Below are 12,538 nucleotides of genomic sequence, written 5' to 3'. Positions count from 1 at the left end.
CTTCCAGTCCCTCTCCCCATCCAGCTGGTCCGTGCGAAGGAAGCAGGACCCTGGGGATGGGCAACAGCAGTCAGGGATCCTTCCACACCTGCCCTAGGCACATCTACAGGTAACTCATGGGATGGCTTCCCCGCTAGGATATGCATATCCTTCCTTCTCTGGAAACAGCATCTGATTCACATTTATTAATAGTGAAAGGATGACATTCCTGCACCACATTCCTTTCCTTCCACTAGGCCAGAATTCTCTGGGCTATACTTTTTAAGACACTTGAAATGTTCCCATTTATCTGTTTTCTAATCCTTCTGATCAAACATTTCCTTATCCCACACTTAACAAAACAAACCCGAACAGCAAGTAAAATGATTTGTATCTAAAATGCAACCAGAGTCATTTACCCTGGACTCAACCCCCTACATCCTTTGATTAGCAAACAAAATGAGAGTATAACATCCTGAGAAGTGGTGGTCCATAAAACCACTTGAGTTCTCTCTCTCTCTCTAAAATTTTACTATTATCTATTTCTTTCACATTTCCAAAAGATAATTTTCTCTAAACAACCAGTGAAAGGTTAATGGCTATTTTGACAATTGGTTCCAGATGTTTACCATTCTTCTCCGACGTCCTCAGGAAGATCATGTCAGCAGGGACCCTCTGGTTCTGGGAGGAGAAGAAAGGCCATTATTGTGCACGCAGCCCTGCACGCGTGTGCAGCGCCTTCCCCAGCCCCACTGAGAGCAGCAAAGGCACAAAGAGGATTCCTTTGTCAGCCTGGAGCTTGGGATTTAGTTTGCTTTGAATCCTGAACTCGCTTCCCTGCAGAATTCCAAGTGCAGGATAATAACTGGTGCCAGCTCCCACTGACCAGACCCAAGGGTTAGGTTTACAAAAGGGCTGGAGAGTAATTCTAGAAGTATGAAGAAATCTTAAACTAATGCTGGTTTCCTTTCAAGGAGTCCCATGTTAACACAAAGGTTGTATCTGTAATCTGCAGCTACCAATTTTCTCTTTTCGCACTATTTTCATACTAATGGCTTTAGAGGTCACAGCTGCTTGCAGAGAGTGTGTGGGAAAAACATAAACTCAGTGGATAAAGAAAACCACATAAAAATTTGTACAAGGGGGGAAATATACCTGTGTGTACCAGTGCCTACAAATGGATCACTGGGTCTCCCAAAACCGCAGTGTTTATACCCAAACAAACACCTGGATGCTGCATTCGTATCAGGTATTTAACCTGTGTCCAACAGTCAGAGAAAGGATAGGGAGGCTCTTTATCTTGCTGTAGTTTAAGTAGAAAAATGAGGTTATAGGTGCATGCCTACTGATTTGCCCTCATTTGTAAAGATAATGATGCCATTGGTGGTGTGGGGAACCCTGACAAGTGATAAAATATTTTAACTTGTGTTCAACACCTGACATTCTAAGCCTATTGTAAAATATGTATGAATTTAAAAGATCTCATTTCTAAGGTCTTGTAAAATAAAAGTACACAGGAAAGATGAATATAAAGACAAACCTTTTCAACAATGATGAGGTCACCGACTTGTATGTTAGAGCTCTTCACCTTCACAGTCCCTGCAAAGGAAAGGTGCCAGTGTGTTAGAGCAGAGCAGGACAGGGCTCAGGGGTGCTGTGGGGTGCTCCTTCCCTCCCTCCCACTGCACTATGGTGGGGGAAAATGGGAAATGTTTCCACCACAGGAATTGGGCAACGCTGCCCTGTAAAGACTTCCTGAGCCCACTACTCCCACTATGGCGTGGGTCCCCCAAAAAGGGCTGAAAGCCCCTCATGTAACACCTCCAGACCTCAACCCTGGATGCAGAAACCCCTGGCTGCCCCCTAATGATAACTCCGAAACAACAAATGATAACTCCTTAAACTCTTTTTTTTGTACTGCTTAACTCATGAATTCAAAAATACTTTCAGCATCAGGCAGATGACAGAGCAAGAACAGAAAGTTACAGCAGGGAACCATCAAATCCAACTCCTTTTCCTTAGGCACCTGAAAATGTAAAGCTTGACTCTCAAGCCAAGCCCTGGAAGCTGAAATTATAATGGGCCCATCTAAAATCCAGGCTCATTTCCTCTCCTGCCGCAGCTCCAGTGTCTGGCTCAGCTCTGCCACCTCTCCTTTGCCTCTTGCTGGACCTGGCCAAACGAGCCCTGCAGAGAACAGGTCCTACAGAAATCATGTAAATATTTATTCCTGTGCAGCTGTCAAACATTTCCCAGTTACTCTAAAACAGGGGATTAATTTAACAATTGGCTAGTAATTTCAAATCATTAGCCAGCTCTAGATTTGGCTTCTCAGACTAACTAGTGATTTATAATCAGTTAATTTGAACCCTGCCTCTACATGTCTGTTGTATTTCAACAAAAGCCTCTTTAATCTGCTGTGATTTGAGTGGAAGTGGGGGAGGCACGTGGAGCTCCCCCTGGCACAGACAACACTCCTACTGTACCTCAAAATTCATGGGCTAACTGGCCAGATAGCAGCTCTGGGGGAAAGCAGAAGGGGGAAGGGAGGGGGAGTAGAAATTAGCACAAAGCACAAAGGTCACTGGGATTTTACTACTGGCAGTCCCTTCATTAGCATCCTTCTCAGGATATGCTTCAGAGTTTCTGCTCCAAATTAACAATGAAAGCCATTCTGGGCTGGGGGCAGCCTGCTGCTTTGGTGACACACTGTGTGCTTAACAACATGCTTCACCACTGCTGCTAATAAATGCAGACTTCCTTGCATGCTGTAATTATTCCTACAAATTATAAGCAGTCATGGCCCATTTCACAAATATCTCATAGGTCTTTCATGGATTCTGGAGTTTGCCTTGTGAGATTTTTTTTCGGGTTTTTTGTTAAAAAAAAAAAAAAAAGGTAAACAAAACGAATGCTGGGCTAAAGACATCTCTGCTGGGGCAGGAAGCAAACCGGGGATTAAGAGTCCATTACGCTGAGGCTTGAAAAGAAAAGCTGCACTCCAAGAGGATCAAAAAAAGCATCCCTGGCAGTCTTGTGTATGGGCTATACAAAGTTAGGTACTATGACACTAAAAGGGTCTGACAGATAACATCTCTTCCTCCCCTTTTAATACGGTTATTCACAAAACAACAAAAAGTGCTTTTGAATATTCTCCTGTGCAAAGGAAGGGGGGGAAAAAAAAGCCCATGTGCTCTCCCCACACCGGCACAGCCATTCCTGGCCCAATGTGCAAAAAAGCTGTGGATTTGTTTAACCCCATTTTCTGTATTCTCCTAAGGATCACAAGGATTTATCTGGTGACTGTCAGTAGCAGCAGCGCTACCTGCAGGGTTCAGGGAAACTTACTTTTGTAAGGTTTTCCTTAATGAGGTAAAAAATCATTCTGCAAAAGAAAAATTAATGCCTGGACAAAGCTGTAATGTGATGATTTCCTATCATTATGCACATAAAAGGCTTTTGGGATCATTATTCTGAAAACAATATCATCTGCTTTAAAATCTTTCCAATATGAGAAAACCCAAAGCAGCTGGAGCAGATTTGTCTTGTTCACAAACCCTCCCAACCTCAGCTGTTTGAGGGTAAAACAAAGAGGGGAAAGAGGGGACCTTTCTAACCAACACACGTTTTTATAACTCCTGGATAAATGAGATGCCCTTTTTAGGTAGCTAATTCTGCTTTTCCAGCCTCCCTGGCCCCCGTGGGTGACATCTCTGCAGTGTGTACCACACGTCCTGCTAAGAAGGGCCAGGACCAGATGTTTCCTTTGACTCAGAACTCCCATAAAGAAACTTACTTGAATTAGTTTTATTTTGATCTTGGGAATTCTATAATTCCTTTTTCTTTCTGTGGGGAAACTGCCACCTAAACATTAGATGCTTTCTCATGCATGTTTAAAACCAGCTAATAGCACAACTGTTCCATTTCCCAGTACTGCTCTGCTATGAAAGTATCTTTGTAATTATAAACTCCTACTTTTCTAAGTGCAACTAGAAATGCTTCCTCTAAAAATACATAGGTTTATTTAGCATTTATATCACTTTCAGTTGTACTTCCTTAAGTTAATCAGACTAGAAGTTGGTGTGCAACACTTTTTAAAAGGAACTAGTCTTGAGCTCTTGTTAAAATCTGTTGTTAAAATTTGTCTGGTATTTGTTTCATTCTTTGCTGTATCCTGATTTATCTTTTTCAAAGACAAGAAAGTAAACATAATAAAATGCAAACAGTTTGTTCCAACTTAAGCTATGATCTTTGAAATTATCACCAAATCTGCAGTGTGATGGATGTACCAGAAAGCAGATTATTTAAATGAATAAATATATTAGCCAGAAGAGATGCCTTTTTCTACCATGCGAGCACTTAAGTCCAAATTTCAGAATAGATCTGCAAAGCTTCACTGAGGCACAGCTCCAAACACTTAATTTGGAATTAAAGATGAAGCCAGAGGTTTACTAAAACAAGTTAAATGCATCTAAAAAATAGAAAAAAAAAAAAAAAGGTGGGGGGGGTTGTTTGATGTGCTGCACCAGACTTTCGGCTTTTGTAGCCTTATGCTGTGGAGCAGGACTTGCAGAGTTTGGGAAAATATTGTTTTTATATGGCTGGTAAATGCCAATGATCTGTATCTTAAGTAGCACCCCGCAGTAGGAGGTCCCTTCCCACTTTTCTCTGGAGTTTCTCTCTATTATGCAGCGCTACCCAGGCAGGGGGGGCTGCCAGAGAAGAAAAACAAGCCAGGAATTTGCAAGCACAGTTCTAGCTTTCCATCAAGCAGATCAGAACACAGACCCCTGAACACAGAGAGGCTTGTGGGTTTATGAATAGGGGATTGAAATTTGATTATTTTTTATAACAATCCAAACAACTGTCCTTTAAATGGAGAGCTTTCCACTAAAAAATATGCTTTCCAGAAGTCTGCTGGTTTCATCATTTTGGAACAGAAATGGATCATCTGGGTAAAAAGATAAAAAAAGTTTAGGGTGGAGGGGTTTTTGTCATTAGGTCTCAGCACGGGGCTGTGCCAAAACCCTGCAGGCATGACCTGTGCTGTTCAACAGCAACAAAAAAAAGAAACAGTCTGTAAACAGCCCAAGTCAAGTCCTACTGTCAGCTACACTGAAAACTAATTGTTCACATCAGCTGTTCCCAACTTAGTTTGATATTCACTGCTCCTACTTCTGAGCTGGTGATGGTCTCCCTTGAAAACCCAGCTCCTTTCTCTGACTGATAAATCAAACCCCAAATTTCCATCCCCAGCCAGCACAGCCTCACCAGGCTCTTCCCTGCTCTCAGGTAATTCTCAGAGGTGCTGAGGCTTTAATCAGTGGAAAAGGAGGTGATCAGCTCTCCCAAAAAATTCAGTACTGAGATCAGTGAGAGACAGAAAATTACTTTTCTCCCCAAACCATGTGACAATCAGAAATAATTTTCTACATTTTTTTCTACTCTAAACTATACTACAGAGTCTCATTCCTGTTTCTGCACAAAATTCATGCTAAATACAGTGGGGCTTAAGATTTTCAGCTAGTGCCCAGCTGCCAATCCTCCTTGCTTTCTTTCACAAAATTAGAAAAGTTAAAGGACTGGGGGGAGGGAAATCATTCATGGGAAACGTAATAGCAATATGAAAAGAACTAAAGGAGAGGTCAGGCCCCTTATAGATCATTGAATAGAATCCAGAAGGCAACTCTTTTATATCTTTAAATAGATGTAGTACACCCCTCTTGGATGAGGCTTTTGTTGGTTGCCAAGCATTTTAAGTGTTGTAGTAAGAACATGTTATTAAAAGGGGATTTAATATTCAGAAACTCAAACTCCCCAGTTTGGAGTTGCCTCATAACTCCTGGCATGTGAAATATATCCAGCCTTAAGCAACTGCTTTTAAAAAGCAGCCTTATTCCTACAAATGCAGCATATTTTGCTACACCTACATCACTGCATCTTAATTCAAGGGTGTAAACTTTTATAACTAAGAAATTGGAAATGGAAAAGAACCAAAACTTGCTCAGATTCTGTTCATTCCCTTTTTAAAACAAAACCCTGGCCTCGCCATCTTTTTGTCATGGTATTAGGAGTAACTCCATAGTGAGGCAGCACTGGATTGTTCAAATGAGAATTTAAAGGTCTTTGTTAGGTACAGCACAGCTGTGAACAATGGCCAGGGCAGGGTCAGGCTCAGCTGAGCCACAGCCTGGGCTCCCTCACAAATGAGGGCTCCAAACTCCTCATGGCTGGAGAGAGGCTGAAGGGGATGGACACAGAAAATGCAAGAGCTGATCCTGCCAGTCCTGAGGAGCTACATCAGCTGCTGCTGACAAACACACACATCTCACAGTCTCTTTAGGCTCTTTAGGGTGGGGAGGCCCTGGCACAGGCTGCCCAGAGCAGCTGTGGCCATTCCCTGGCAGTGTCCAAGGCCAGCTTGGACAGAGCTTGGAGCAGCCTGGGACAGTGGAAGGTGTCCCTGCCCATGGCAGGGGTGGAACCGGATGGGCTTTAGGGTCTCTTCCCACCCAGACCATTCCATTAATCCCTCAGCAAACCCCAGCCTCCCCCAGAGCCTGGTGAGGAGCCACCCACGAGCGGCCACCCGGACCCCGAGGGCTCGGCGGCGGCAGCGTGGCCACGGAAGCCACGTGCCTGGGAGCCCACAGCCCCCTCCCACTGCCTGAACTCTGGCTCTGGCTGTCAGCAGGGCTGGATTCCGGAGCCACAGAGCCGACCTCTGGCTGTGAGCTTGCTGTAGATCTGCGAGTTCACTTCCTTGTCCCGCATGTAGCATCGGATCTCCTCGGCCGCCTCGCGGATCACGGTGACAGCCAGCACAAACCCCTGCGAGGAGCATGGGGGGAAACAGGAGGGATGAAAAGGTCAGGAAAAAAATCACATCTGCCTCTAATAAGAGCAATATTTATCAGTGCCACTGCCAACAATCTGCATTGCCTTATTCTATCTTATCTGCCTAAATCAGTACAGTAAGATGTGCTGCTGTGCAAACTCCCAGTACCAAACACACAGCAGCTGCTTTAAAAAAGAGTTGTTGCTTAAAAAATATTTCAGTTTTATCATGATGCTCTCCCCAAGCAAATCTTTGCGAAGTTTACCTGAAGAATGTAAGTACCATATTTCATTTCACCTCACAGGTGAGTAACTGAGACTGAGGGGTTACACAGAATTCCAGGGTAAGGCAGGATCCCACAAATCTCAGTGCTCCCACCACCACAGAGCCACTGAAGTCAGCACAACTCCTCTGGGAGACTTCTTTACATAGAAATTTATACAGAAATCTGTATAACCCCCTTTTTATATACACAGATAAATAGAGAATGCATGTGCCTTCGTGTGTGTGTGTGTACAGACACTCCACCTACACAAACAACACTCCAAAGATATTTATGTGCACTACTCATGGTATAATTACACGTTCGCCTGATTAGGGCTTCAGTCCTACTTTTTGTGCATATGAGCAGTCACTTAATTTCCTCTTGCCACAAGGAAATGCCCACATCACATCCTTCACTGTATAAAAAATAATTAATTAATGCAAACAGGTTCTTTATGGGCTTGGTATCACAAAGTCATGTTTCTCCTAGAGACTATTAGCTCAGCCTCACCAAACAGTTAAAACACTCCTCATGCATCACAGAAAATGAACTTTTTACAACCTGTATTGCGTTGAAAATTGCAACCATGTACTGATTACTTTTGTCAAGAAGGAACTTTAAGAAGGGAGCAGGATGATTTTAGGAACTGAAGATTTCCAAAACATACATATATCTAAATGTGTGATCTAATTAATTTAGTAATGAAATGCATTTGTTCATTTACCTAGCAATTCCTACCTGCTTTCCAAAATAAAATTTAAAAAGCGTCAGCTATTTTCAGCTTGGGTTTCAGCTGCTTGAAGAGTCCTCAAATAATCACCCCAAAACATTCCCACATGTTCCAACTGCCTGTGTCATCTCACGTGTCATTCCAGCCCCAACACTTGTAACAGCAGCAGTAATGAACAAAGAATTTTCTTATCCTGCTTTCTGGCAGCTCATGTGCAAGTTCTAATTGCTCACCTGGCACAGACGAGTCACAACTGCCTATACAACACAAAGAGAGCTCCTCCACGTGCACCTGTATTTAATTTATAGGACAGGATCCTACAAAACCAGCAGCAGATTCACACAGCAAATGCAATACAGCATTTGAGAGAGAATTCATGGAGATCCAGGCTTTAACACAAATTGAATTTTAGCAGCAATGTCCCAAAGCTGCCCCTTCACTTCTTGCTGGCTTTTACCAGGGATTTCACTGCACTGAAAGTCTACATTCTACAACATGCACTGCACAGGCCTCAGGAAGCAAGTTAAAAATGTGATTTAAGGTGCAAACTTACACCCCACAGAAAAGGCAGCACAAGAAATTTTGTCAAGCACTGAAACTTTCTTGGGTAAATAAACCTTGAATGACCTACCAGAGGAACCCAGTATGTGTAAAGGGCACCAAGCCTCATTTCAACCACAAACTGAGAGCAGGCCAAGAGCAAGAAATAAAGGTTGAAGAAGTATTTGAACTGGTTAAACAACACCTAAAAAAAAAGCAGAAAAAAAGAGGAGGGAGGATGTTATACATGTTGAACTAACCACCAGAAACATTTCTGCATGCTCTCCTAGTGACTAAGTGCTGACTTGGGGCAGTTCTAAAGCAGTCCTGGACACTCAGGACAGATCAGTGTCTGGTTTGCTGCTGCCCTGAGGCAGTCTTGGCGTGAACTCTACCAAACACAACCCCACCATTTGCTCCAGCTCCTGATTCTGCACTTATCTACTGTAAAACCACCAAGAAATGGGGAAAGCAATTTCATTCATGCTCACCCCAGGGAGAAAGGTAAAGAAGTTGTATTTCTGATTGTTGATGACATTGCGAGGGTATCTCTGGTCTCTCTTCTCCGGGTGGCCAAGCCAGACAGTCCGAGGCCTGGGGTCTCTCCTCCCACAGCATCTTAAGCACTCACAACACCTGCAGGGGGAACATTAATTAACCAATTAGTTAATTTTTAACACACTTCTCTGAGTCACACACACCCACTGCAGCCCCTGGCCCACCTGCACCAGCTCCAGGTGCCTCACGGGACCTTCAGCCTGGCACTGAGGCCACCAAGAACTCTCTGCTCACACAAATTTCAGTGAAGAAAAGCATGCCCTGCCCCACATTATAAATCCTGACTCGAGGCACAGAACCAAACCGAGGTCAGGTCCATCATGGCAGGTGCAAAGATGCACCGGCCATCCTTCCTGTACCTTGGAAAAGCCTCTCTGCTCAAAATCACCAAACCCTCCCAGACCCCAAAAGGGCATTCTTCTGTTGTCATTGCTGCTTTCTGAAAGCCAATCTCTCCCCATGCCCTTGTTCCTTCAAGAACAGACCTATTGAATTTCACTGACACTTGGGAGAGCCAACATCAGCCAGATTGATAACCAAAAGCTTCAGGGCTCTTATAAAACATCTTTCCAGCATGTACCACAAAGATTTGTTCTTGAATCAAGCATTCTGCCCCAAAAGTTCTGTTCAGTGCACAGCTAACAAAGAAATAACGATTGCAGGAAGTGCACAAAGCACTCTGGAAGTCCCTGTCTTGCCAGAAGACACGTGGCGCATTGAACAGAGCTCACAACTCTCCACACAGAAGGTGGTTACCTGTCGGGGTCCCTCCCCTGCCGTGTAGCCCTGGGAGAGGGGCCCTGAGGGCACAGACACGGGGTTCCCCTTGGTTGGTTTGTGTTCCCTGCGCGGGCAGAAGGACCCTTGGTCCGGTGACTGGAACAGTTCCTCAGCAGAGCTCCGGCCATGCGGCTGGAGAAATAAACATCTCTCTGAAACAGCTATCAAGAATCTGTCTGTCCAAATATATTTCCTTTCCACGGGACTCCTGGTTTGATATATGCGTGTTGCAGGATCCCCACTGCAACAGTTACCTACAAAGAACTTAATTTTTAAGGTTTCAAGCCCTGCTGGCTGGAAATAGAAAGAAGTGTTATCAGTTAAGTCAGTTCCCTGAGTACAGAAGGGGACTAAAACTCGACTTTGCTTCCAGAAATAAAGAGGTGTCACCATGTGATCCAGTGCTCCCCGGGCAGGCACAGGTATTCACTTCACCAGCCTGACTTGCAAGGTGATTTCTCACAGGCTTTCAAAACTACATAAAAGGACTTTTGCTTAATCAAATTACTTGGACATTATTCTGTTTCATGAAGAGTCACAGAAAAGCCCTGAAAAGGTGGATTTTTTCTAGTCTGTACCAAGAACAATCTAAGCCCTAAGTACAGATGCCACCCAAGCACAGGGAAGGTGGTTGTCTTCTGAAAGAAGCTTTGAGACCAAAATGCTGATGAGACAGCAGAGCACTGCACAGCACCCACACAGCAGTGCTGCAGGAACATGCAATCACAGGTTTTGGATGATGCCCAAGAGACTCCTTCGGCTCCAGGTTATGTCACACCCTCCATTCCAACAGTTTGAACACCTAAATCAAATTACTGGAATGAAATTGATGCCATGAAGATTTTTTGCCTTTTCTTTTATACCCCTGTTATACCTTTTTACAGCTTCTGTATTCCTAGTGCTTTTCCCCTACATTCTTGGACTTGTTTGTCAAGCTAAGAGACTCAACATTTTAGAAGCTTCGTAGCCAGGGATCAGTGTGCCCCAGACCCCAAGGTGCTCTCCAGAACACATTCTGTAAACTGAGATAGAACTATCCAGGGGAAGGTTCCTTGGGGAGGGGGGTTCACTTGAGCCTCTCATTGGGGAATCTTTGATAGATCTGCTAATTAGTAACACCTATAATGTTATACCCGATCTTTTGGGGTGGGCAGTTGGCGGGGTGCATTTCGGTGCATTTGACCTGGACATGTGCACCTAAGGATCCTTAAAATAAATACCAAGATAAAATCCCTTTTCCCCTTCTAACCATGTTTGACTCTTGATTTTAAGCCCAGGAAAAGGCATCAAAATAACTGGAGATGTTTTAATGTTCAGGTATACATAGAAGATATCTGATTCCCTACGGACTTGCAGCACCACTACTGCCATACCTGCTTGCCTCTGGATAGGGACAGTCCCTGTGATTCTGCATTTGTCACCTTTCTAAGCCAGTGGATTTCCTTCTTCGACTACTCCCTAGGTAGTGCCACACAACCCTAAATATAACCACTTCCAAAAGTTATGCTTGCCCCTGAAACTCTCAGTTTTTGTCAACTCTACAAACTATTTTTACTTGTTAAAAAAAATCTAACTAGTAGATCCTTTTCCCCCACATTTGTGTATAACATCCAGATTGAAAGGCAGTTGGTTACCAAGACCAGACAAACAGCAAAGCTGGTGTTAAACACTCAAATTCACAAGCTCTACTGTAGAAGTGTATTTTATTAGCTGGATACCTTTTAATTGCAGTTTGCTTTTGTGTTCGTGGGTGAAGACCTAAGACAAATAGCCACTTGCATCCCAAATATATTCTAATGGAAAGTAGTGGAAATGGTGGTAATTTGGATTCCAACAGAATATAGATATGCTCTGCAGGAAAAAAAGAGAGAAGAAAGTGGTTTTCCTTCTTTCACAAAGGAGAAAAGGCTCCAAAAAGAGGCTTTGCTCAAGGGAGCAAATCTGGTGTCCACACACCCTATTTCATCACAATGTGCTTTCCAGTCAGGAAAAATCAGTCAGTCCTTGCAATCAGACATCTGAAACCATTTACCTTTGTTTATTTTTTAGGTTGGGCCTCTTATAGGGATTGTACTCGACAGCAAAAATACCCACATACCTATATCATAATATTTACAATAGGGTGACCTCTTGTAGCATTTCCACCACGAACACACTCGTTGCTGTAAGAATGGTAGTTTACAAATGCTGTGCTGCTATAGGGTTTGACAAACAACCTAAAAATAATGCAGCTCCAAGTGTAAGCAAGAAAGGGCACGGGAGAATCTGCTGAGTAAAAATAACAGGTTTGTGAAATCCCTGCCTGGCTGAAGTCACAGTTTTTGCAACCTCCTGAATGACAGGCAAAGCAAACTGAAAACCTAATTAAACAAACAAAAGAAAAACTTCCTGCCTAGCAAGTTTTGAAGGCAAATATCAGGAGTATCAGTGCCCAAATAAAGAATATCCAGCATTTCTGCTGGAAATCTCCTACACAGCCTTTCAGCACGAGGTTTCTGTAAAGTATTTAATAAAAAAAAGCCCAGCCAATGAACAGAATACTACAACCATCGCTTGCAACACTTTAACTGGGGAGGTTCCTCAGCGCTCAGGAATCCCAGCTCAGGAATCCCATTACATCACAGCCCAGGGCTGCAGCCTCAGCCAGGAACTCGGGCACCAGTGGCTGAAAATCCGGACAACAAATCCTGACTTTTGCCCCATAAACCCAGGATTTTTGTTCTGAAGGCACCTACTCAACCCCAGCGCTGGCATTTAACCCTCACCTGCTCTGTGACCGTGTTTTCCCCTCCTGTGCTTTGCTGGGTGGGCACAGAGCAATCCACCATCCGAACCGTGGGCTAGCAGG

At 43.8% G+C, this 12,538-nt stretch overlaps 1 protein-coding gene across 2 annotated transcripts in view; it reads right to left on the bottom strand.

Moving 5' to 3' along the window:
- ATP9A (ATPase phospholipid transporting 9A (putative)) overlaps nucleotides 1-12,538 on the bottom strand; it is a 53,433-nt gene that overhangs the window by 29,736 nt on the left and 11,159 nt on the right. For both annotated transcript variants that reach the window (XM_017735023.1, XM_017735032.1), the window contains exons 2-7: nucleotides 8,844-8,988; nucleotides 8,444-8,557; nucleotides 6,702-6,810; nucleotides 1,520-1,578; nucleotides 609-660; nucleotides 12-50 (exon numbers count right to left, since the gene is read on the bottom strand). In XM_017735023.1, the coding sequence (XP_017590512.1) occupies nucleotides 12-50; nucleotides 609-660; nucleotides 1,520-1,578; nucleotides 6,702-6,810; nucleotides 8,444-8,557; nucleotides 8,844-8,988 (518 nt within the window). The remainder of the gene's footprint in view (nucleotides 1-11; nucleotides 51-608; nucleotides 661-1,519; nucleotides 1,579-6,701; nucleotides 6,811-8,443; nucleotides 8,558-8,843; nucleotides 8,989-12,538) is intronic.

Source organism: Corvus brachyrhynchos, unplaced genomic scaffold, assembly GCF_000691975.1.
Source record: "Corvus brachyrhynchos isolate BGI_N302 unplaced genomic scaffold, ASM69197v1 scaffold10, whole genome shotgun sequence".
NCBI classification, from domain to species: domain Eukaryota; kingdom Metazoa; phylum Chordata; class Aves; order Passeriformes; family Corvidae; genus Corvus; species Corvus brachyrhynchos.
Note: the sequence above shows the minus strand (reverse complement) of the source record. Positions and strands in the feature narration are given on the sequence as shown.